Consider the following 26,589-nt stretch of genomic DNA (forward strand, 5'->3'; position numbering starts at 1 on the left):
TGTTGTTCTGCTTTCTTATCTTTTCTGTCTTCTGTTCTATGAACTCTTCTGCCCTGTAATGCAATTCAAATGCAATCAGACTAAGGAAATGGATAACATCTCTACCATAGGGGCAAAATGGGAAAGAACTGAAGTAACTAACTTTTTTTTTTTTTTTTTAAATCTTGCACACAGACATAAGCATAGTGAAATTTAGTGGGCATACAATGAAAGGGTAGTTGAACTGTGCAAGTGAGTAGGAGATATCTACTGTACCCTGGGGTCTTCAGTGTGCTGTAAGTCTAGGCTAAAATCATCCATTTTGTAATCAACTTTTGCAGAACTCCAGCAGGAAAGACCCAGCAAATGTCCCAGGTGTTCTGACCAGCAGTCCGTGGATCTGCTGTCAGTAGAGCATATTTCAAACACCAGTAGCTTTCTGCATCTGAGGTAGTTTATTTGTTGGTGGCAACTGCTGGAAGTTTATGAGAAATCCTTTGGCACACAGTAGCAGATGGCTGCTTGTTTGGGAAGAGTCTGGAGTCTACGGAGTGACCAAGGCACAATAATTAAAGTAGGGATTAGATAAACCTGAATCAATATTAAACCAGCGGTAAAAATGTTTCTCCACTTCAGAGAATTTTCAGATCCTATCTGTTCCTAAGGATTTATTTGTCTTTCCTACACCTAGACTTAAAAGACAACATTTTGGGTGCAGTTACATATCCTCTACTTTCTTCTTTGTCTTATTCTGGCAATTGCAGAAGGTTTACCTGCAGAAGGCCTTCTTTGAGGGGACTGGTGTTGTGCAACAAGGACGAGGCATTGTTGTGATTCCCTTTCTAAGGAGCTGGTGTTTCCCACTCTGCCAGACTGCTTAGGTGTCCCCCTGTGTCAGAGGTTCCACAGGCATTTCTTTCTTCCCACACCACAGAGAGATAGTGAAGTGCTTTGGAAGAGCCGAGCTGGGAATAATGCTCTTGGAGGGGTAACAGCTTCAGTCAAATATTCTTTGGTCTGTAGGTTACTATAGCACTAGCTAAATCTTTCAGCTCTGCTAACCCATATATCAGAAGGTAATCTCTCAGTCTCTTTTTCTCAAACTATCATTTAGCTTTTTTTCTATTTTTCAATGTAGCATGTTTTTGTCTTCATCAGGAACACTCCCCCAAATTTCACCTTGAGTGCTGAGCTGGCTACTCCTGGTGTAAACAGGAGGTGAACAAAGCTTAACAGGACAAAGAGGAGCGGATTTCTCAATCATATTCACAAATAGGAAGCTAGGAAAGGGTTGTGAGTAGAGCAGACTATTTTTCATTAAGCCATAGTATCTCTAACATATTTTTCTGATTTTCTCTATGTCTGTATCATGATTCTTTACAGAGATTTTAACTCACAGTTTGTGTGTTACCTGCCTCAGTTACCTTGCTCTTGCGTGCTTACATGATGACATCCATTCTTTCTCTCAACTTTATTTCTTCTAGATCATGATTATTTTGTTGTTGATTTAGCTTAGACCTTTCCCTGTCGGTTCTCATGTTTCTTGAAATGAGGTACTAGCACACCCTCTGCTTGCTGCAAGTTGCCATGTTGATCCTTTTGTATCCCTGTGACACTCACTCACTGAATCCTTTAAAAGGCTTTGCTTTTTTTCATAACAATATATGTGGCTGACTCACAATCAGTTTGTGATTCACTGTAGGCCCTGATCCTTTCTGAAAAATGTTTCCAATAAATGTGCTCCTTTATCTTGTGATTATAAGTGAGAATAAAATATTATATATGCTAATTTCTAATCTTATTTATTTCACTAGCTTGTCAAGAGAATTTTAAACTATACATTTCTCCCTCAAAGTGCTTGCAACTCTTTCCAGCTTGGTGTTTCCCACAAGTTTGATAAGGATAATCTTGCATGTAATTAATGAACAGACTGAGGACAGATGCCTGCATAACCTCATTTTGATATGGTTTTACAATTTGGTAGTGACCAGCTGTTCTGCATATGCTGTGGTTACGTAAGTTTGCTATAATCATGGCTTTTCTATCTAGCACAGCAGTATCGGATCAGTACATTTTCTGCTAGCTTGATTGTAAAGTGCAATGCGAGAGGGTACCAAAACTCACGAATGCCAAGATCAGACAGCTAGCACTTCTTCTGCTGTATGTGCTCTGCCCTCACCGAGAGAAAATAGGTAACCATATTGGGCTGGCATTGTCAAACATTCCCACCAGAAATAATGCACTTGCAGTGCTATCCTTATATCCCCTTTATTACATCTTACTTTCTGCTTTTGCGTCATTGGATTTTTTTTCCCCATCCTGCTTTCTATTTGGTAATTTGATTTCATGGATTTTTGCCTTGTGGGTTTGTTGTTGTTGTTGTTGTTGTTGTTTTTGGTTTGGTTTGGGTTGGGTTTTTTTGATGTTTGGAGTCAAGGTCATTGTTTAGCTGAAGTGATTTTTCTTCACTTTACTGCTCCTTGGATCAAGATGGCTTGCCCATGTAACCTCAGATTTTTTTTCTGAATGATTTTTGATTTTTACTTCCTTCACATTCAATATAATCTGGAAATGCGGAGAGTTCCCAGAATGCTGTATCGAAGTTGTCTTTTTTTCACTCTCTTGTTATTTCATCAAGTTGTGCAACTTGTTTGACACTTTACTCATCTAGGTTTGCTCAGATTTAAATCTGGAAAGCCTTCCCCATAGGATGCCTGACATATCGACAGAATCTCTCTCAAACTTTCTGCCTGTGAATGAGCTTTCTCCTGCTGTACCTGCAGATAGCTCTTAGTCTGAGTAGTGAGCTTGCCTTTAGTACGATTTTATTTGAAAAACCTCTCCTTAAAATTTTATCCCCTGAGTCATCCTTATGCAGTGCTCTATAGTAAAGTCATACCATAAGGAGGATCTCTCCTCTGCAGTCACTTGATCCACTCGCCTGAAGAGTTCCGGACCTCAGAACAGGCACTCACGTTCTCAAAGTGCAGATCACGGTGTCCTGTCATTCTCCAGCACAAAATGTTCTTCGAGACCAGCATCTGTCTTGAGAACCCCCACGCTTGCCAGGCAAATGAATTACCAGCGCGTAAGCAAAGCTCGACCTGATTGTTGCTGCCGTGTACAACCACGCAGGATGTTCAGCAGCTGGACCCGCTGCTTTTCCTTATTTGCTTGGTCAGAAGAAAGGCAGCGGAGTGACAAAGCAGTGCTGTCTTACAGCACCGATGTCTCATGCGTGTAGCACGGCGCTTCCCGGGATGACGGGAAGGTTCCCTCGGCGAGCTTCTGCTGACACCTGCTGCCAGAGCCGAGCCAGCACAGCCCGGCGGGCGCGGCGCCGGCCCTGCCGCGGGACTCCGGAGCGCAGCTTCGGCTTCGGACTGCCGGCGCTGGATGGGAAGAGGTAAACACCATCCATAGTTTTATGGAAGTAAGTTATATAGACCAGAAATGGCAAAGTCCCCAAGAGCAATTTGGTGGGATTTTTGTTTTGGTTTGGGTTTTTTGTTTGTTTGGTTTGGGGGTTTGTTTGGGTTTTGGTTTTGGGTTTTTGTCCTGATAAAATTAGTGAGGACAAGAGTTAATTAAAAGTCACTTTACGCATTTTCCATTATAGAAGCCAATGAGAAAATACTTCTCAACGACAGTCACTTTACGCATTTTCCATTATAGAAGCCAATGAGAAAATACTTCTCAGCGACAAAAAAAAAAATTATTATTTTTTTTTTAATAGATGGTGCACAATGAGAAAATACTTCTCAACGAAAAAAAAAAATTTTTCTTTTTTTTTTTTTTTTAAATAGATGGTGCCTCATCATTGTTACTGTCAGTGGTTTTACATCAGATGCAAGAAAAAGCTGTTCTGCAAAGAAATTCCTGCCTAGTAGTAGGCACCCGTTTCTTTGGTTTTACAAACCTCCTTTTCACTTATTTCAATACTTAGAAATCACATCCAAGACAAGGAAGTGTGGTAGAGGATGCCACTTACTGGAAGGTTATTAGTGAACTGCAATGAATTAATGAACACAAGAGCTGTAGTTTAGACCTTTATAGGTGCATAAAGGACCAAGAACCTTCTGAGCTATCAGAAAACTAGAAACTATTAGAACATTTGGCTACTGGTGGTAAGGCTGTTTGTGCATGTTGGAAGGTGGGATATAATGCTCAGCTCAGTTGCCAAAGAACAGGGCAGAAAACCAGTTGGAAGGGTTCATCTGGTTTCAATTTGAAGTGTTATAATATCTAGTTTAAAAAGCCTCAGGAGAAAATTTAAGGATAGAGTGGATTTGTTTGTTTTTCTTTTTTTTTTCAACTAGTTGATCCACCCCCCCACCGTTTTGCCATTTGGTATTTGTGCATCATGTTCTCTCTTCTGTCTTCAACTCTGAAAAACACAGGCTCTCAACCTGTTAAATACTTCCAAACTTGAAGCATAATCACAAGCCAGGCGTCAATGCTATGTGCTCTCTGTAAGAAGTATTTGATGTCTTTGTCCCCCATTTACATCCTTGACTTGGCAATTCTTCTGTACTGGAAATGCTATTCTTTCTTTAAACTGTGTATTTGCAGAGAGAATCTCACTTAGAACCAGACAGTTAATTGGGACGTTTAAATACATGGGGTTGTTATACAGATTTAAGTAAACCTTTAACAGCTGATGAGATCAGTGACTGCATACACTGTGAACATACAAATCAATAGGACAGTGAGTGTGTTAGGTTCTCAACCTATTTTATTTTGAGGCATTTATCTTTTAGTGTAATGGGATTGTACTATTCGTTCAATTTGTATTTGACAGAGCACTATGGAAAGCAGATAAACATTCACAGTAATTGCCATTGAGGCTTCCATATAATCAGGTTACACATCTAAGCTAATAACACTTACATTCTCCTTTTTTTAACGGTCTACTGCCCTAAAGATTGATTTTCTATTGACAGTTCCTGAACACTGGCAGTCCTGATGAATCAATTTTGTTTGCCAGTTGTGCTGACATCAATTCTCAAAGCAATATTCAGAGTGAAAAAATGTGGGGCTTTAACTTTGCAGAGGAGTTTGCATGTGAAATCAATTTGAAATGTTTTCAAGATAGGGCCTCAGAACTGGATTTTGAGCCAAGAAATAAAAGGGAAACATAGGTAAACAAACCCAAACCACTGTTGAGCAGCTTGCCTTGGATGTTGAGATTGACCCAGCATGAGAGTCAGCTGTAGAGCTGTTCTCACTGGACTGGGCTGTACCTGAACCACCACCTGAACATTGATTTTGATGCAGTAAAGCCTTTGAGCAGGTTATTTGAATGGTTGTAATTAGTACTGGAAGCTCTGCCCAATATTTCTCTTTTAATATTGTTTTTCTAATGCATTAGTGTTTTGCTAACACACATTCCACACTTTGAGCAGCCCAAATTTGGTCTCGTGTAGGAATGACATCAGTGTTAACAGAGAACAACTAATAGTGGTGTGAGTTGCTGAACCTGGTGCAATGGCAGCCGTTCAAGCTCTGACTCTGTGAAAGCACTGAAGGAAAACATTTTTTAATTTTGGAGGTCATTGGAAGGCAGTAGAAGAGGGATATGGAAGTTATTCAGTTGGATGTATCCAGGACACGAGTTACCAGCCCAGGTCCCCAGGATAAGTCAGGTGCTGTTTTCTGACTGCCACTGGCTAACTATTAATTAACCCAAAGGTTCCTGAAAGCTGCAGTTGCTCAGTGGTCATTCCTGTCCTTCCAGAACACTGCTGGGCTGCATGCTGCCTCTGAGGACCAGGAGAAGCGGAGGCCTGTGACCAACACCCCTCCGGAATTCCACAGGTAGCATGGTGGCAAGTGCTCGGGCTTTTAACAACGCCTGCTTAGGTGCTTATTAGGGCAAAATAAGATACAGAGTTCAGCAGTGGTCAGGAAGTGAGTGCCAAATTGGCTAAACAGGAGCAAGAAGTAAAGAGCCCACACAACACTTGAAGCTACTCTGTGCAGTGGAGCACATACTGTTGTTCTCTCCTTGTACTAATAGTACTTATGATATCATAAGTACTATCCAGTTGTGGATCTACACATGCTTTTTAGATGCTAGGTTGTCACATCTAAATAAAAAAAATGTTGCATTTATTGGGGGGTGTGATGATATTGCCATCTTCCCTCTAGCTCACACTTGTTTCCTGTCTCCTTTTTTCTTGAGTGTACATATAGAGCTTTCAGAGCCAGGTCAGGCTAAACTGCCAGTCTTGCATGCTAGGCAGGACCAGCTCTGCAAGGGTTTCAATGAAGAAAACACCAGATTTTAGCTATCCTTTCTGAAGAGCATGTTGAGGTGTAGCTGAAGGCTGATAATAACATTCGCTTCTTGACAACACAGACCATCTTCTAGTTTATCATGATCTGTTCTTTGGCATGCTGCACAAGCCTTTTGTTTCTGTTTAGCTGGAAACTTCTGCCATTGCTCTTCTGAAGAAACAAGTGCCTTTGAAAAATAATTGCTTTGACCTGGGAATGACCCATTTCCTGAGGGTAAATGACAAAGAAGAGACAGAATAGCACTGGGTGAAGATCAAACTGAAATTTTTACATCTTCCATCCTGGGCCTGAAATGAATGCCTGCTACTTTGACTGTCAGTGCTTGGTTCTCATCAACGAAGTGGCACGAGTTCAGGTATGTCCTGTTGCTGACAATTAATCACTCTTCTGACCCATTACAAATAGACTTAACTTGGTAATCAGTGTGATCTTCAATCCTACTTGCTTGACTGTGATGTTGTTTGCCTGTGAAAATAGCATGGCTCTTGCCATGGTCTCTGGTAGGACTCATTGCTACACTCTGTAGGGTACTTACCAACCAGGCAGACACTGTATTTCCTGAATTTTCCTTTAAGACTGCTTAAAGATTTAGTTACTTGTGTAATCTGTATTCAGCGCTACAACACAGAACTTCCTTATCCTGTTTGCCAGATACGGTGTATAAAGCTTGTAAATAAAGATGCATTTAATTTCCATAAATTATTAGTTTGCCAGAGAATTGTGATTTTTATCAAAGATTCTGTAATGAAAGTTTATTGTTGCAGAAATTGCTTGGGCAATCAATCATGATCATAAGTTTGCATATAGTTGGAAAACTTATAAATGTCATTCATCAAAAACATCTATGTTAATTAGGGTCAAGCCACCATAAAAGATAGATTCCTCTACTGAATATAATTTATCAGTGAAATTAACGTAAGGAATAGAAAGGAGAAATGTTTTTGACTATACAGTCAGAGTGCTTTCATAAAAACATCTGGCTGGAGAATAAACAAAACATCATAAGTTCCATTGGCTTTGACAGTACAAGTGAATTATTTCATCAGGGTGCTCTCTGTTATTGAGAACAAAGTGCTATTAAATGGTAACAGAAGTGTTTATTTCCCATATGTGAAAAATTGGATTGCTCCAGAGGCCAGCAATGTTATGGAAAAATTCTTGTGACAATTCTTCAAAATGCAGGCCGGGTTAGCACAGGATTGTCACCGGACGATGCCCTGAATGGTGCCCATTCTCAGTAGCTGCCACACAGTTTCACAGAGCACAGAGGCTTCCCTATTTGCATTTTTACTGCGTTCCTGCTACTTATGAAGGGGAGACTAAGGAATGAATGGGCACAGACTGCTGATTTATCCCCAAGTACAAGGCACATTGGCAGGATTGTGGAGCTGGTGATGCTGCTACCTTACTGTCATACACATTAAAAAGTACTAGTAGCAGGCAAGAATGAAAATCTGTCTCATAATTTTCATCTTTTCTTCTTCAAACCTGCCACATACTTTAAAAGATCAGATAAAAAATTACACTGTGGAATGCATACATTTACACACACACACACACACATTTTCTGTGCTTGACAAATTACTGAAACCGAAAGGGAATGAGCATGCACAGCTCAGCTGCTGTCACTGGAAGGTGGCAGTGCTTAGTCTGTCACAGGGCCAGGCCCGGAGCCATTTTTTTCCTTAAGCCTGTGATAAAGCACAGAAACAGATTTTTTTTTCCCCTGTATGTATTAATCATCTGAATCTTTATAATTTAAATGTCAGATGCATAAATTATTGTTCATGGATTAATGAAAATGAAAAATTTCAATCCCTTTGTATTGGAAAGTACAAGCACAATACTATCTCAATGATGCAATCTCTATTATTTTTATTCTAATTTTAGATCATTTGAATGACTATAGAATAGGTGAGGCCTTGGGATGTAAATTCCAGGTGTTTGTTTGGTAGAACAAAGGTGATGGAGGAGGGAGGAAATGGTCTTTTTTTTTTTTTTTTGCCCTTGTGTTCACAGGGATAGGTCACCGGTACTTGGAAATACCCTGTGAGATTCCACTTTGTCCTCCGACATTCAGTTTTTGTTTTCCTTAATTTAAGGATAAATCTTTATCTGGAATAGCTTTCAGAGAGCTTAACTCCTCCATTTGCTGACAGTATCCCTCCTTGAGTTCTCCACATGAATACGCTGCCAGCCCTGCAATTAGGTTGGAAGTTGTGAACATTATTCCATTTCTTTTTGGCAACAGTATCGTTTCAGACGGCCACTGGAGATAACGTAAAGCGCCAGCCCCGTTCCCTCATTATCTCCTTACGTAGCACCAGCTGGAGGGATCACTCGTGTTAACAGCTTGCTCTCGCGTCTCCTGGAGCCTTGTTTTGTCGCTATCAGCAGCCGGCAGCCGGGGAACACCTCCGCTCAGATAGCTCACCCCCTGGACAAGCAGCCCGGCGTGGCTTCTCGGGAATCGAAACCCCGGCGAGGGTGCGCTGAGCTCCGGGCGCCCCGAGGCGCTGCAAGGGCAGGCGCAGCCCGGCCCCGGCCCCGGCCCGGGCCTGCCTGCCGAGGCTGTGGGGGCAGAGCCTGGGGTCACGGCCCGTGTGCCCGCGCCTGCAGGCAGTGCTGCTGGCAGGGGACTGCGCCTGGCAGGACACGCTGCTCGCCGTGCTTTTGGAAAGCTCCGTGCCCGGGGAGCCCTCGGGGGTCCTCAGATTCCCCTTCAGCCGCACTGCTGAGGGGAAGGCTGGGGCCGGCCCCCGCCTGTCCCTTCCTGTCAGCCCCTTGCCGGCAGCAGCCTGTTGGGCTGGGCAGCCTCTCGCCCCCGAGCCTGTCCAGGGGGACAGGTGTCACGGGAGGGAGCCTCGCCCGGTGCTCCTGCGGGGCGTCAGCGGGCGGGGGGCGAGGCGGCCGAGGAGGGATGCACACGGGGGATGTCACCTCGGAGCCGCCCCCGAGGGGGGCAGAGGAGGCATATACGTAGAGTGTCGCCTCAAACCAGCACTCGAGGGGCACAGAGGGAGAATATACACGTGGGGTGTCACCTCAGAACAACATCCGAGCGAGACAGAGCAGGAATGTACATGCGGGGGGTGTTACCTCACGCCCTACTGCCACCCCCAGCGCTCCCGCAGGAAGCGCAACAAGCGCCGCCGAGTGCCCTTCCCGGCCCACCCGCCCGCGGACTACGCTTCCCAGCAACCCCGCCGAGCCTCGCCCCGCCCCCGCCCTCCCACTCTCCGCCGCGTGGCATCACGGTCTCTGTAGTCTCTCCATGGCACGTAGATACCGTCTCTACATTGGGCCTTGGCTAACGAAACTATCGCTCCCGTCCGCCCCTGCGGCGCCGCGCGTGCGCCACCGGCGTGGAAGTGCGCGAGGCCGCGGCGCTGCGGGCACTGAGGCGGCCGAGGGGCGGTGAGAGCGGCGGCGGCTTCCGCGTCGGGCGGGGGGCGGCGGGCGGCGCTCGGTACCGCACGGGCAGCACCGGCACCGGCGGCGTCTGAGAGGCGGCGGTCGTTGTGCGGCGCGCAGGGAATGCGCCTGTGAGGGCGGCGGAGGAGCGGGTGCGGGTGAAGCCCGGGCGGAGCGGAGCGGAGCGATGTCCCAGCCCCAGCAGCCGCCGCCGCCGTCCCCTCAGCAGCAGCCGCAGCCGCCGCCTCCGTCCGCCTCCAAGAAGCGAGACCGGCGCATCTTCTCGGGCACCTGCCCCGATCCCAAATGCCAGGCGCGGCTGTTCTTCCCGGCGCACGGGCCGCAGGGCAGCGGCAGCATCGAGTGCACGGACTGCGGGCGGCGCCACGAGCAGCGGCAGCTGCTGGCCGTGGAGGAGGTGACGGACCCCGACCTGGTGCTGCACAACCTGCTGCGGAATGCGCTGCTGGGCGTCAGCGGCGCCGGCCCGCCCCGCAGGAACACTGAGCTCGTCAAAGTCAATGGCCTCTCCAACTACCACTGCAAGCTCCTGGCCCCCATCCTGGCCCGCTATGGGATGGACAAGCAGACTGGCAAAGCCAAGCTCCTCACGGAGATGAACCAGGGAGACATCTTTGACTGCTCCCTCCTGGGCGACCGCGCCTTCCTCATCGAGCCAGAGCACGTCGAAACCATGGGTTATGGGAAGGACCGCTCCGGCAGCCTCATCTACCTGCACGACACCCTGGAGGACATCAAGAAGGCCAACAACAGTCAAGAGTGCCTCATTCCTGTCCACGTGGATGGAGATGGCCACTGCCTTGTCCATGCAGTCTCACGAGCGCTTGTTGGTAGGGAACTGTTCTGGCATGCTCTCCGAGAGAATCTAAAGAAGCATTTTGAGGCGAATCTAAGCCATTACAAGGCACTTTTCCATGACTTTATTGATGCTGCAGAGTGGGAGGATATTATCAATGAATGTGACCCTTTGTTTGTTCCTCCAGAAGGTGTGCCAATGGGCCTTAGGAATATTCACATCTTTGGTCTGGCCAACGTGCTGCACCGGCCTATCATCCTGTTAGACTCCTTGAGTGGAATGCGAAGCTCTGGAGATTATTCAGCAACATTCCTGCCTGGTCTGATACCTCTGGAAAAATGCATGGGGAAAGATGGCATGTTGAACAAGCCGATCTGTATTGCATGGAGTAGCTCAGGACGTAACCATTATATTCCTCTGGTTGGAATAAAAGGTGCTGCTTTACCTAAGCTGCCTAGGAAACTACTTCCTAAAGCCTGGGGAGTTCCTCAAGACCTCATCAAAAAGTACATCATGTTAGAGGAGGATGGTGGTTGCATTATTGGAGGAGACAGAAGTTTGCAGGACAAGTACTTGATGAGGCTTGTTGCTGCAATGGAGGAGGTTTTCATGAGTAAGCATGGTATCCACCCCAGTCTTGTAGCTGATGTGCATCAATATTTCTACAGAAGGACTGGTGTAATAGGGGTCCAGCCCGAAGAGGTCACTGCAGCTGCCAAAAAAGCAGTGATGGACAACCGCCTTCACAGGTGCCTCATCTGTGGGGCTCTTTCAGAGCATCACGTTCCCCCAGAGTGGCTGGCTCCTGGGGGGAAGCTGTATAACCTGGCAAAAAGTACTCACGGCCAGCTAAGGCCTGACAAAAATTACAGTTTTCCCCTGAACAGTTTGGTGTGTTCTTACAACCCTGTGAAGGATGTGCTGGTACCAGACTATGGCCTGAGTAATTTGACTGTTTGTAACTGGTGCCACGGTAACTTAATGCGTCGTGTCAGAGAAGATGGGTCTGTTCTGTATATTGATGGAGACAGAACTAATACTAGGTCTTCAGGTGGCAAATGTGGCTGTGGATTCAAGCATTACTGGGAAGGGAAAGAATATGACAATCTGCCTGAAGCTTTTCCTATAACTCTAGAGTGGGGTGGAAGAGTGGTGAGAGAGACTGTCTACTGGTTCCAGTATGAAAGTGACACCTCTTTGAACAGCAATGTGTATGATGTCGCCATGAAACTTGTCACCAAGCACTTCCCCGGTGAATTTGGTAGCGAGATTCTCGTGCAGAAAGTTGTCAACACAATACTGCACCAAACTGCCAAAAAGAACCCTGATGATTATACCCCTGTAAATATCGATGGTGCTCACGCCCAAAGAGCTGATGATGTACAGCAAGGACAAGAGTTAGAGTCGCAACTTCCAACCAAAATCATTTTGACTGGACAGAAGACTAAAACTTTGCACAAGGAGGAATTGAATATGAGCAAGGCTGAAAGAACTATTCAGCAGAACATTGCGGACCAGGCTTCCGTAATGCAGAAACGGAAAAGTGAAAAATTGAAACAAGAGCAGAAAGGGCAACCCAGGACTGCTTCTCCTGGGGCTGTTCGTGAGGGGCCCTCGTCTGCACCTGCTACACCAACCAAAACCCCTTATTCTCCAACATCTGCAAAAGAAAAGAAAATTCGAATAACCACCAACGACGGGAGGCAGTCAATGCTTACCTTGAAGTGCACTACCACCTTCTTGGAACTCCAGGAAGGCATAGCAAGAGAATTTAATATTCCCCCATATCTGCAATGTATTCGCTACGGCTTTCCTCCAAAAGAGCTTCTGCCTCCCAAAGAAGGCATGGAAAATGAGCCTGTTCCCTTGCAGCACGGTGACAGGATTGCCATAGAAATTCTGAAGGGCAAGGAGGAAGGCAGGCAGGCTGCCTCAGCTCACTCAGCCCATGCTGTAAAGCACGAAGATGTTGCTGTGACCAGTAAGATCTCGTCAAAAGATCTGCAAGAGCAAGTTGACAAGGAGATGTATTCGCTCTGTCTTCTGGCAACACTCATGGGTAAGGCTGACTTGGTGTTATTCTTCGAAATTGTATTTTTAAGTAGAAGATAACATGTTGCAAACTCTAGTTACATACACATTTCCCTTTTTCTTAAATCATGCTTAATCTTGTAGCTGAAATGTAGCTGTAATCTTGTAGTTTATTCCTTTATTAGAAGGACATTTAATATGCTGTCAGTGACTTTTAGAAATGTATATATGAGGTATATGAGATACTTGTTCTTCCTTTGCTATAAAATCCTCTTTTAAAATTGCTGTTTAGAGGTGATTTCATTTCCTCTGCTGTCCTGTCTCTCTGTTTTTCCTGCCTCTCATTAGGCACACATTGGAAGTATATGTGTGAAACTACAGACTTTTTTTTTCCTACATCTCCCTCGGGTTTCAGGAAATAAATTCAGAGCAGGGGTGAGAAGGGGATGCTGAGTGTCCCCTGCTCATTGGAAGTTTGAGGAACAAATTTTCACCTTTGTAGTAGGAGGAAATCCTGACATTTGGCCCCACAGGGAGTTGTCTTGGTTTAAGCATATCAATTTGACATTTTCTCCTTAGGTAATCCGTTAGTTTTAAATGAAGATCTGGTCTTTTTAAAGATTTAAGGAAAGTGCTATTTCAGAATATAAACAGAGGAGAAACTGAAAGAATCTAAACATGGATCTGAATTCCAAAGGTCAGACATAGGGTTGCAAAGCTATACTTGTAAATTATCAGTCATGTAAATCTGACCGTGAATAATTCAAGACAAAAGGACTTTTCTCAGGTGCCTGTGTTTTTAATTTTCCTTTTTGAACTCAGGAGACTTGGACCCCTGTTTATGTATTTTGTTCATCAGGTTTCACAGTTCTGGCTGCTTTCTGGCAGGAAGTAGAACTGTAATTATCATACATTCAGCTCTACGAACCAGTTGAATAGTCATGTTTACAGGTTTTTTTTTGTGGGAGCCTTCTCTTGCTGGAGGGATTTGGTGTGGCTAAAGCATGTGATGTTTCAGAAACGAAACAATTACGTAATCACAGAGTGGTATGTCAGAAGTTCATCAAGCAGAACTTTGATTCTTTTCCAAGTGTGATTGTTTACTCCTGTGTCTTTTACAAGATAGTGTGCTGAATCACTACCCACCTCATCGCACTGACATTTACACCCCAGTTCCAAAGTGCAGGAAAAAGTTAAGTTTGAAAGTTGTCTTCACTTCTAGATTAAGCTTAAAAGAGTGCTTTCCTGTTTGCAGGAAATACTGCTGGAAGTATAGTTACTGACTTCAAAAAACTTTGGCATACCTTAAAAATATCTTGGTTACTTAAGCATTAAGGTATGTTATTATTTCACAGGTGCTTATCCATAAACTGGGAGCTGATCTTGTATGCAAGAATGGCTTTTTGTCTTTGCCATCACTGCTGTTAGATTCTGCTTTAAGAGCACCGTTTAGAATAGAATTTATCTCACCCTTCTCTGGCTGCATCCATTGTGCATTACTAATAGAGATAAAAGCAGCAGCAAGTGATAAACCAGCCAGTTATAAAACCTTATGCAACTACCGAATAAGATGCTGTTATTATATCATGGCTTTTCTCATTGGGTCTTCATTTTTCTTTAAAAATACTTGTGAGAGAAATCTAGTTACTAGACTGTTCACAACTGTGATTTTTCAACAAATTAACAAACTTGCTAAGTCCTTGCACTTTCTTAAGGGTGGCAATTCCTCAAGGTGGCATATTCAGCCTTTTTGAGACAAGAAGCCTTAATTTTTCAGAACAGCATTTCTGTACTGCTAAAAACTGCTGCAAAGGTCTGAGAGCCAGCTTTGTAACTTTGTTCTGCTAAAAACATTCCTATAATACAGTGAGATTAGAATGTGTAGAGGGGAGATGCTGTTCAGATAGCTCATTGGGCTAGACACACTTTTCTTTTCCCCAGTGCCCATAGTGGAAGCGTGTCTTCAAACATCCATAATTATTCATTCTGTGTGCTTAAAACAGTTTCTTTCATACAGAGTCTCCTGTAGGCTGAAGTATTTTTCTTATTTCAGCTACTAGAATTTTTCTTTTCTGGTCTCAGCTACTTATTAGAATTTTAGATCATATTCTTAACTTTTTTTCTGTATATAATTTAAAAAAAAGCCCTGGGAAATTAAATACTGTAATTTCTGGAAAAATTAACATATTATGCATGATTTTTTGTAAAGCTTTCTCTTCTTTTTTTTTTTCTTTTTTTTTTTTTTTCCCTAGCTCAAAATGCAGAATTCTGTAGGGAAATTACTAAAGGAATTGGAATTTTGGATTAACATATTTAAAACATTATATTTTAAACCAGATTTAATTACACCCCTGCAGAGGCACTTTGAATATGTGCAAGCCAGATATGAATTTATTTTGATTGGTTGGTTTTTCATTGATGAATTCATCCATACACAAGGAATCAAAATAGCCAGGTTTAAATTTAGTGTATTATGTGATAACAGGATTTTCATGGAATTAAAGAGCTTGCTTTGAAGCCAGCTGAACTTCTCTATAACATGTTTATCAATTGAGTTTTTTATTTGCATTGCACTTTGTGTGTTCTCTCTGCTGTCTGAAGTGACAGTCCTGGGCTTGCAGCGGCTGCAGGCTAACTTATATCGGTGAACAAGGCCTGTTTGTGGGTAGGACAGTCTGGATTTGTTCCCATACCTTAATGTTCTGGGACTGGGGTCTGGTCTGAGGAACTGTGTACTGGAGTAGGAGCAGTATAATCTCTTTGATAAATGTAGTGTCTTGAGGGAATTTATAATCTAACTAAATGATCATCCAAATTAACTTGTGACCTATAAACATCTTGCTGCCATGGCAAACAAATCCAAAACAAACGGTAAAAATTAGCTAACAACAAAAATGTGCAAACCTCAAATGCAGTTTAGTTGAGTCACACACTAGTTCCTCTGATCTGGGAAAGTCCAGTTGTAACTGTGGGCTTTTTTGTCTTCTAGTGGGAGATGTCTACCAAAACAGTGTCATTAGTTTGTATTTCTTTCAGTGGCTGATGCTTTTGTATTGTGAGCCCTGCTCTCCATGCTTTCCTGCATGTAGTACTTGTTAGTATTGCATAAAAGGCTGTCTAAACAGTGATGCTTCCCTTGTGCAAGGCTTGAAAAATCATGCCCACAGCAAATAGGGAAGCTTTCCTTGGAAAATGTCAGTAATTTTAAAACTGGGCTTCTCTTTAAGTCCAGTGGTTGTCTTGTGGAATGAAAGGGAGTCCTTCAAATGGTAATGGATTGCTCAATGCAGCAGTAAAGGAGTCCTTAGTATGGAGTCCTGCTGGCTGTGGCCTCTTCAGGCTTCAGTGGACTGACAGCTGTATTCTGATAGTTCTCAGTGCAGTGGTTATTTTGATTCCTGTGGGCAGTGTTTAAACCATCAGGCAGACTTGGAAGAGGCACAGCAGCAATGCTCTGCAGACACCGTGTATAGGGAAGTGCATTTCAAATTGCCAATGAGAGAAAGGACACAGGTAGCAGTGCCAGAAGACTTCCTTCAGTGGATCATGGAAAATAAGAAGAAAGAGCAGTTGGTTTATTACTTCAATGTTCATCTTGGAAGTGAAGGCCGAATTTGTGAGCTTGATGTGTGAATGAATGCAATGAACCTGAGTGTATATGGTTTGAAGGAATAGTTTCAAAATTCATCAGATTATATCAGTCTCCTGTCTTTAAAATATCCAAAGTCAGAATGTGGTGAATGTGCTCTGTACTTTTATAAAGTGAATGGGGGCTTGAGTAATGCCTGCAGTGGAGAGTTGAGTGACAGTTGTGGGGGAACAGACGAGCAGGGAAGCATCAAGAGTCCTGTGCCTCCTGTGCTCTTTTATTTTATTTTATTTTCCTTATAACAGCAAGCAAAGATATATTGGTGGGTTATGTTTTACAGCCTCACACATTCCAGCTTTCTCTATCCAAGTAGTACAACCAGTTAACTATAGTTGAAGATTTACATTTTCCAATCTTAATAGAAATTTGAGAGCTGTTGTTACTGAGATTTCAATTTCTACGGAAGGGGGCAATTTCTATAAAAAATGTATTGGTATGTTCCTTGTATATTTGATGGAAAGTAGGAAAAACAATTTTTTTTCTGAAAATGTGTATGCACAGTAGTTGTTTCTGCATCAGGAGAATAGAATTTATCAGAACTTTCTGTTTGTACTGCTTAGACAGCTACAGCACATGTCACTTCTCTGAAGCAGGTAAGTGGTTAGCAAAATAAGGAAAAGGGTATAGGCAAATGCAGATCTGAAATGATTGAGCAGGTGCTGTTAGGTCACTGATATTCCATCACTGTAACCCAATTTTTCTGTTCTTTATATTCCTTTCCTTATGTAGTCTAGGTTGATTTTTTTTTTTCTCCATGGCATTTAAAGTTGTCACATTTCAATGCCATTTTTGGCATTGTTGAGAAACACTGGTTATACAGGACTGCCAGGGCCTCATGGTTGGTATTTTGTTTCTAACTGTCAAGAAAAGCAAGGTACAAACACAGCTTCTATGCAGCTGCCTGGGTGAATGTTTGTGTCTCAGCTGCAGTATTAAGTCTCCTGTGTGGTAGCTGTGAAATTGAGCTCTGATTTTTGAGAAGGTGTAGGGATATAGAATTCAAGTTTTAATGAGCAAGGATGTGTGCTTGAATTTTGAAAGTGTGTTAGTAATTTCCTAGTTTAATGTTGAAAGCAGAGGTAGGAGGGGAATGGAGGCTCGTGTTTAGAGCTTGGCAAAGAAACAGGAGCTGCACCTTGGATCAAATCAAATTTGGGAACCTTTGTTCTAGAACATGTAGGATATTTGGCTGCAGACAGTGGTATGTTTTTCTAAAAGTCTTTCAATGTCCCAGGCTCATGTTCTGTGCATTTGCAATAAAAATTCAAATTTTTTATTGCATAGAAGAAAGTGAGGGCTCAACTTTTGATTTAAGGAGTTACATTTTCGGCCATTGTCTATAATATGAAAATACAACTGTTTAATTTTAATGTTTGTGTTTGATTTTTACAGGAGAAGATGTTTGGTCTTATGCAAAGGGGCTTCCTCAGTTGTTTCAGCAGGGTGGAGTCTTCTACAGCATAATGAAGAAAACAACAGGTATTTTTTTGGTTTTGTTTTTATTCCTTCCTTCCTTCCTCTGTTTCCTAATCCTGAAAATTGTAAATTGGTACTGAGTCACTTCTAAGCATAAATATATTTTTTGAAAGTCTATTGCTATGGTAATTTTTCATTCTTAAATATTGGAGAACTCCTAATGCTCCCTCAGACAGACTAAGACTAGAGAATCTGCCTAAACCTATTTCATTGAATTTAAACCTCTTACTTTCTGAAATTTCCACTTCCTGAATTGTACAAACAACTTTTTTTTCTTAATGACAATATGACCAAAAAAAGTCAGCTGACTTTTTTGTTTTCCATATCTTTTTCTCCTGTAAAGATCAAACAACGAATCATAACACTTATTCCTTTACTTTAAGATGCTTACTGGATAAGGAGTTTACCTTCCTTGTGCTTCTTAGCAGATATTTTATACAGGGTACTGCATGTTTTAAATTTAAATTGTTGGTTAAATTTGTTTTTTATATTCCTAAGATTATTGTTCAGAAGGAAAACTATCCATCCCCTTCTTGAATTGCTGAATGTTGCATCTTGGGTTCTGTGCAGAATAACCAAGCAAGTGGGATACCTTTGATTTTTAGGTGGCTTTAAAAATACTGCCTACAAAAAATAGCAGCTGTTTCTTTAGAGAAGAAAGTACTAAGGAGTTATTTTCTCCCAAAGTTATTTTCTTGATGAAATCTTTCCATTCACAGTTTAACTGTTGTGATTTCAGCTATTACAATGGTCACTTTACTGCTTTCTTGGTTTGATTTTTTTCTTAGGCAGTTTTATCAACCTTAACTTTATCTTACTTATTTCTGGAAATAAATTAAAATGTGTGATATACTCAATGCCCACTACCTCTCACTGAATTATTAGCCTGATAATAGAGTTAGCATGCTAAGTGTCTTATATCTGTTTCCTTTTAGTTTTCCTTCTTTTACTATGCTTGTACAGTAACGAGTGGTGTATTGTTTGTGGAAAGTAAATCGGCTTACACAGTGCCTGATGGAAAGGGTGTTTTTGACCAATTAATGGCTAGCCAGATTTGAAATCCTGAAATGAATCCAAGGAATTTTAACCCAACTCTCAGAAAATGTCTAACTTAAAAGTAATTTTTCCCAGCTTACTGTGTAAGAAATAAGGCTGTAGCAGATAGTAGTGTAAATGCCTGCATACACTGGCACTGCATACTTTCAAATACAGACTGTCTTGGTAGGTACAATTGCTATTTCAGCATTAGTACACTTTTACAATTCCAGTGTGCAACAATCTGGCTCATCTTTCCACTTTAAGAAGCTACTTACCTATTTGTAATGTTTTAGATAATGTAATAATGCACCTGTCATACTGGACCTTGAGAACAGTCTGTGAAGCGTAGGTACTGTTAATCGTTTGAAACTTGATTTAATAGATCTTGTTTAAGGTCTTTGAGATGTTGGGATTGCAGTTTCAGAGGCAGTTTTGGTCATTCATAGGAATTGTTTCAGTTCCCTCTTTTGCAAATGAGAATTGAGCTACTAAATTACATATCTAAAATATGTTGTTCAGGCGAAGTTAGACAGATGGGTGTTTGAGGTTAAATTTTGTTCTGCATTTTGGCTGTTTGGTTATTGGTTCCCATGGATATGTAAAGAAAGGAGCCACATGTCTGAAGCTCTCAGAATAATATCTTATTTGTAGGTCCTCTGCAATTGTGGATGTGTGAATCAGAAGCTGTGGAGCATGAGTGAGATTAATAAGTAGGTTCATTAGGATGAAAACAGTTTAATAACTTATCAAATTATTTAATGACCTTTCCCACTGTTGCCCAGAATACTCATTTTGAAAGCATTGTGTTTGGTAATACAGAACTAGAATTTGCTTGTTGTGTTTCTTCCCTTCTGAATAATTTCTGGTGGTTTTCTTCAAGAATTTTGAGAAAGAGAGGAAAAATCCTAACAATTTACCTGTTCCTGGCACCTTTTGAACTGTGTTGTTTTCATTGTAGCTCTCCATGCATAGCTGATGGAACTAAAGTGAAGAGAATGGTTGCAGCCAAGTTTTCATCTGCAGATAGCTTTTAACTCACAGAAAGCCACCGTCACTGAAGTGATACCTTACTGCTTTTACCACAGCCTGCATGGGACAGAGTTGAAAGACTTATTTTGTGTTTTATGATGATAAACTGTAAAGACTGAATGTTGTCCATTTTTGGCACGCCGAAATTTCAGAACTTAAAATTATCTAGTGAACTCTCAGTTTTAATAGATTGGTCAAATTGTAAGTGGGACAATTAAACAAACAGCAGAGCAATAATATTATGCCTTATGTTTATTTTGTAAAGGTTAATAGTTATAATATCCAGGACTATTAAATACAGTAAGCTTGAAATACTTCTGTTAATCTAGCAACACTTCCTCTCAGAGAACAAGACAAAATAGCAAATTGGAAATTCCTCAGGCTTAGCAGCAGTTAGGCAACCAGAAATCCTACTACAGTTCTAACTGGTATGGAAGTAGTCTCAAATAGTATTTCTCCAGATAGTGTTTTGAAATGTTCTCCTTGTCAGTTTTCGGGTTTTGATTTGTGATGGTTTGGTTTTGTGTGATTTTTGGGGTGAGGGTGATGGTAGTGATAGGGTTTGGCTTCTTTTACATTACTGCAAGCATAGAACTGCAAGTCGTAGCGGTGTGGTCATTTTATCTTGTAATAGTACGCTATTGTCTATTCATCAGAGTCATCACAGAAGGCAGCAGCATCTTTGCAGCATGCTCTGGTTATTGTATGGCATAAAAGCCTATGTTTTTTCTCCCACAGTAGTAACTTTCAGTGTTTGATTTTACATACTTGATTCAGTAAATTAAAATACAGTAATTACTGTGTGTTCAGAGCATGCCTTAAAATATGTTAGCACTTTGAATAACTTTTCCTGTCTTTATAGGTTTGGCTGATGGCAAGCACTGCACTTTTCCACATCTGCCTGGTAAAAACTTTGTGTACAATGCAGCAGAAGACAGACTAGAGCTGTGTGTGGATGCTGCTGGGCACTTCCCGATCGGTCCTGATGTTGAAGAGCTGGTTAAAGAGGCCTTAAGTCAAGTGCGAGCAGAAGCTGCTTCAAGAAGCAGGGAAGCAAGTCCTTCACATGGAATACTGAAGCTGGGTAGTGGTGGAGTAGTGAAAAAGAAATCTGAACAACTACATAACATAACTGCATTTCAAGGAAAGGGTCATTCCCTAGGAACTGCATCTAGTAGTCAACAACATGATCAAAGAGCCAGGGAAACACCACTTTTAAGAAAGCATAGCACAGAAACGGACTTCAGTCCTTCTGCTAAAATTGAGCCTTCTGTATTCACAGCTGCTTCTGGTAACAGTGAGCTTATTCGAATTGCTCCGGGAGTTGTGACAATGAGAGACAGCAGGCAGCTTGACCCCACTTTGATTGAGGCACAGAGAAAAAAGTTGCAGGAAATGGTCTCTTCTATTCAGGCTTCAATGGATAGACATTTGCGGGATCAGAATACAGAGCAGTCAGCATCAGTTGATGTATCTCAAAGAAAAGTAGAGGCAGTGAGTTCAACTGCTAAAACTGGGAGCTTTCAAGCTGCCTTACCCGAATCACTCTCTGCACCAAGTGGTACTGAACACTTGAATACTGAATCAACTGATGGTAACATGGTGAATTCTGTGGGAACAACATTCCCTGCAAGGTCTAAAGCACAAAAGGGAAGTTCTGTTGAGGAGCTTGAGGAGATGGATAGTCAAGATGCAGGAATCACTAATGCAACTGAGCCAATGGATCACTCTTGATAGGTTAAAATCTAATAAGGGTAGAAGAAATTACTGTTCAAATGTAATGTTTATTGGCTGGGCCACACAAAGTGATTAGTTATTAAATCTTGTATGTATGTCAAAGATTATATCATCTTATTCAGTGCATGATAAGCATGTGATTGGCAATAGCTTTCAATATTACCATACTGCTGCCCAGGCTGGCTCTGTTACCTGTAAACTAGTTATTAGGAAATGCACTGAGATGAATATCTGCTGTACATGTGGGTTCTTGAAAATTCTTTGTAATTTTTAATTTCTTAGAAGTCTTAAAATTTAAGCCCATGCAAGGTTCTTACCATGCTAGCTTAAGGTTACTGGAAGGGCTAGAACAGGCAAAACTAGATACATGGCAAAGTTAATTCTGTCCCAGGTACTTAGTTCCAATAAAAAATACCCTATTGTCATAAATTAGACATACATTTCAAAAGGTAACTGAAACTAAACTTCTGCTCAATTTGATAATGCGGCATATACAGTGCTTTTAATGACACTTTGCTGGCACTTCTCCAATTTAATAACTTTTTCATTCATATCCTCCTCTCAGAAATCTTGGACTAAGTGTAACTTCAGTAAATTGAAGTCTAAGTTCTCCTATTGTCAGTTAGAAAGCAAGTTAGAAAAAAGGCCACATAGCATATGATGAAGATACATTGCATGTGGTGTGGTTATGCATGGCTGTCTGAGCCAGCACAACCATTTTGGTGCTCTCTTGGTAGCATTTCCTCCCAAATACCAAACTGGTCAGGTGGTTGTGCAACTTTTGAGACAATTATGAGAGAGAAGTAGGCAATTGCAAGTAAGAGCAAATGTTCAATGGCAAATCCATTTCTTTTAGAAGACTTAGATTGCTAGCATTGGTTAGAAATGGCAAAAATGAAATAACAGCTGTCCTCTTAAGAGCAAATTAACAATTTATTGGAAGGAAATGACTCTCTAACACACATTATCCTAAAGTGGTTGGTGATAATTGAGCTTTTAGAAGCTCACTGTTTACTCTGTGGGAGCAAGGGATACATGCTGTTTCAGTGTCTATAAAGACTACCCACCTCTCTCAGCCTCACTTCAGTTTGTGATGCAGGTTTCCCTGCATCAGTGATAATAGAGCTGGTATCCACTTAAGTAGTGTGTTCATCAGACCTGTAGTGCTAGTTTTTAAGAAGCAGCCATTGTGCTTGCTCCCTAAGGATGGAATGTGTTTCTGATACTGCACTTTGCTTCCTATCTTCATAGTCATTTAAATGCACTATTGTTGCTTCTTCTTATGGTAAAATAACATTGAATGGATGAAAAGATGTTAATATAGCTTCAAAGGAATTAAGAGCATTTGAATACTGAAGTCTGTGTTTGTGCACATGTCGGTTTTTACCAGTTCACAAATGTGGTTTGTGTTGTATATGTTTGTATTCAGGAAAGTCTCCTCACTTTTTACATTTCTAATCACTTAAACAGTTCTAAGCATTAGTATGATAAAATGTCCCATGGGGAAGGATTTATTTTTGTATGTAGAACTGAAATGAAGCAAGTCACTTAAAGAATAGCCCTTCTCTTTTGTCAAAGCAAATTAAAGTTACTCTGTTGGTTAACTTTTTATGTAGATGGTACAAATATTTTATGATTTCATACACTACTTAGAGGTAAAATATAAATACCACATTTACATAAATAAAAATGTTAAGATCTCAAATTGCTATCCGGTAAGTTAGCAATTTGGAAACTTGGAATGTATGAAGTAATTGGCTTGCCAGAACTGACCTTGCTGATGCACTGATTAACTGGCAGGGCTTATTCAGTGAGAAACAGGATGCACATGCAGCACCTGGAAGCCTGCCATGACTTCTGAAAACATTTAGTCTCCCATGAATCAGTCTAGCTCACTGAAGGCTACATCTATATAGAAAATGTTGAGTAGAGGCTTGTGCTTTGTCACAGTGTTAAAAAAGTACAGCAGTGACTTGTTCCTGTGAAAGAATTTCAATCAGGAGAGGCTGAGGGGGAGGAGTCCCTGGATCTCTTGCATTTTAGACCAGGTAACCAATGCTTATATAGTTTCAACCTTTTCTTTAGGGGAAAAAAAGTCTTCCTTGGCTGGAAAAATAATGAGTGAGCAGTGTATATGAGAGAATTTCAAGTTTGAAATAAATTGAAATATTTATTGCACATCATTCTTATTTCGAGGAAAAATGCTTACTTCTTTCATGCCTTTCTGGTAAGACTGCAGAAGTTTGTGTGCCTTTTACTGTGTAAAGAGGAAGGCTTGGTTTAGTTTTGACACACTTCCCATTTCAGCAGTAATTTGACATTTTCCTTCTTATCTAAATAGACATAGAAACAGATAATAGCTCTGTTTGACTCACCATTAGTGTCATCTTGGGCCCACTCAAGTCGTGTAGACAAGAACCCTCCAGTTCCTAAAGGAAGATGGTCTCACAGGACTGGTAAAATGGTGTCAGTCACAAGATCTGCTGGTGTGAGTTCTGCAAGGCAGGATTGTGCATATTTCTTTGCAGTGTTCTTATCTCATGTAGCTTTTTCTGCATTTAATATCAGTGGTTTTGAGAAAGATAGATAGCTCTTGATACTCTCAAGTGAAGCTAAACTTCATCTACATGCCAGTGAGATGTGTGACTGCAGGAGAAGTGAAATAAAGAACACCAAAGTGTGAGTTGGAACAGATGTTTCATTTGGTTGCTGGCAGTGGGTGCAAATGTAAGTGGAGACAAATCTGTGTGCCTGTCCAAGAAGCACCAGTGTGCTTGTAGAATTCCTGTTAGAGTCAGGAAAATGCTGGGGGGTACAAGGGCAGGGAAGACTTTGCCTCATTGTGGATGAGAAGATGTGTCAGGAGGACTTCTCAAATGTCAAGAATGGTGCCCTTTTCTTGAAAAGTAAAGGCAACCAACCCAAATTCTTGCTGCCAAATTCATGTCTGAAGGCCAAGGATCTTCTATGCTGTGTCTCATGGCAAAGAAGACACATTATTAGAAAATCCTAAATGTTACTATGGCTTAGTATGTATAACCCAAAGAAAAGATGATTGCTAAAAATACAGGCCTAGTACAGAAATAAAAAAGGGAATGAACTAGATTGCTGGTGAGCATATGGGAAACCTCGGGAGAACAGATCAGTTTTCCAAGACTTTTACTACTTCAAATGGCTGGCTGCTTAGTTGACTTTTTGATAGTGCTGTTTCTCTGAATTGTTTGCATTTCAGCGAGGGAAAATAAATAGCAGATTTTCAAATGAAATCAAAGAAATGTATTTGGGATGTCTTCCTCTTGTAGTCACAAAACAGCTGTGTGCATTGTTGGCTTTGTGAATTCCATGTAGTTTACTAGTCTTGTGCTGGCTGCAAAATACAAGCTAGACGTTGCCTCTGACAGAGTGCTCTAGCAGTGTCACAGAGGCACAGTGCCACAGGGCTGTGTGCTAACAACCCTGCAAGGCCAAAATACTTGATTTACACTATTTCATAAAGTAGAATCTGTTGTCATTATCACAGGGTTAGTGGAGTTGCTTTTTCAATGCGCTGAAAATGCCAGGTAACAAAATTCTTGGTATGTTTACAGTTGGGAGAGTGATGCTCGATCTGAGTTGTATGGAAAATGAATGATTTAAGAAGATGCCACTGTTATCTCTACATTTGTTTGGCTCCTATTTTTAAATATCAGAATCTACATGCTTTTGTAAAATAATAATAATAATATGAATATGAAGTTAATCCTTTTGTTTAAAAAAGCCACAACAGAGAGTGGTTTCTTTGTTTTGCTTGTGAATATCAGTTTAGCTTCATGAAGAAGTTGCTTAAGATCTTTAGAATGCAGGATTCCCTCTGAGCCCTTATGCCTGTGGTTGAGCAATAAAAGGTTGAAACAGGAGTGGTATTTTCAGAGTTATTTTACGTTTGATGAGGATTATTGCCAAGAAATGAAAGAGTGCACTTTTAGGAGGGAATGCTATTTAAAATGTATAAATAGGAATTAAAATAGTGTATATATTTAGAAAAAAATCTTTTTAAAAAGTAAGTGCTTTACATGTTGAATTAAAAATAAATTAGCATAGAAACTATACCATCTTCACAGTACTGGCTGTTATCCAGCAAGGTTTGGTTTGTTCTATTTGTGATTGCTGTACTAATTATATTTGATTTTTTTATCAGTAATGTAACAATAGTGTATTATAACAGTATATAGTGTACTATACTACACTTCACTGTACAGTATTTGGAATTTTCTTTGATTGCTATATTAAAACTATAAGTTGAAACATCTGCTTTGGTTTTATAAGGTGTAATTTTTATCTAGCCTTTCACACATTCGCTTGTTTAATTAATGCTGATTTGCCTACAAAATGAGTCAGTTGAAAATGTATTAATTTCTGCATTTTGCATATCAATTGCATTATACTTGCATACATGAATACTAGTACAGAAGTTGAAAAACTGATACAATTCTTAGAAAAGTAAAATCTGATGTTACCCATTTTCCTTTAGTAATGGTTCTTTTTCAAAATAATTTTTGAGAGAAAAGTTCTTTTAAGAAAAAAGTTGGGTTTTTTGACCTCATGCCTAATCTAAATATTTCATGGAACACATAGGACCTTTGAATTTGAGAGATCTCTGAACCATATATGTTTCATATATTTGAGACCAAAATTTAAGACCTGAATCTTTTTTTTTTTTCAAAGTTGTCATGAAGAAGATGTAGAAAAATGCAGACCAAGTCAGCATTTACGATACCTTGCAATCTGTGATTTGAAACATTGGTCAAAGTGTATTTAAAGCAAAATTTTAATGCATGCATGTAATATTCAAGTATGAATAGTACAATTTGGAAGAACTAGGCTTTTGAAAATTTGGCAATACTCAAAGATGAACATATTGACAACTATTTAAATTATCTCTATGCTTTTCCCACCAGCTACATGTGGTACTTTGTTTCGCAAATTGGCTTTAATCAAAACTTCTGAGCCTAGAAACAAGCCATGAAACCCATCTGCAAAACTCTTGTGTTACTTCTTCCTGTATTTACTGAAAGACCTTAATTCCAAGTGTGCTAGCACTAAGGCATTCTTTAAAATGATGGGCGTAAATACACTGTTA

The 26,589-nt window shown here is 41.0% G+C and overlaps 1 protein-coding gene and 1 long non-coding RNA gene across 2 annotated transcripts; both read left to right on the forward strand.

Moving 5' to 3' along the window:
* The first annotated feature begins 2,908 nt into the window (after nt 1-2,908).
* Nucleotides 2,909-6,968, forward strand: LOC121356840. The gene is made up of 3 exons (XR_005955641.1): nt 2,909-3,385; nt 5,717-5,796; nt 6,406-6,968. It is a non-coding gene; the product is annotated as an uncharacterized LOC121356840 (long non-coding RNA).
* Nucleotides 6,969-9,664: 2,696 nt separating this feature from the next.
* Nucleotides 9,665-25,758, forward strand: VCPIP1 (valosin containing protein interacting protein 1). The gene is made up of 3 exons (XM_041473661.1): nt 9,665-12,569; nt 17,583-17,669; nt 20,596-25,758. Exons 1-3 carry the CDS (start codon nt 9,881-9,883, stop codon nt 21,465-21,467), a joined length of 3,648 nt encoding a protein of 1,215 aa, XP_041329595.1. The 5' UTR covers nt 9,665-9,880; the 3' UTR covers nt 21,468-25,758.
* The last annotated feature ends 831 nt before the right edge of the window (nt 25,759-26,589 follow it).

The sequence above is a fragment of the Pyrgilauda ruficollis genome, unplaced genomic scaffold (genome assembly GCF_017590135.1).
Source record: "Pyrgilauda ruficollis isolate IOZ18807 unplaced genomic scaffold, ASM1759013v1 scaffold30, whole genome shotgun sequence".
In the NCBI taxonomy this organism is placed as follows: Eukaryota; Metazoa; Chordata; class Aves; order Passeriformes; family Passeridae; genus Pyrgilauda; species Pyrgilauda ruficollis.

Coding starts and splice junctions, on each gene's coding strand:
- VCPIP1 (XM_041473661.1), top strand. CDS start 9,881: ATGTCCCAGCCCCAGCAGCCGCCGCCGCCGTCCCCTCAGCAGCAGCCG. Junction 12,570..17,582: donor TCTTCTGGCAACACTCATGG/GTAAGGCTGACT, acceptor TGATTTTTACAG/GAGAAGATGTTTGGTCTTAT. Junction 17,670..20,595: donor CATAATGAAGAAAACAACAG/GTATTTTTTTGG, acceptor CTGTCTTTATAG/GTTTGGCTGATGGCAAGCAC.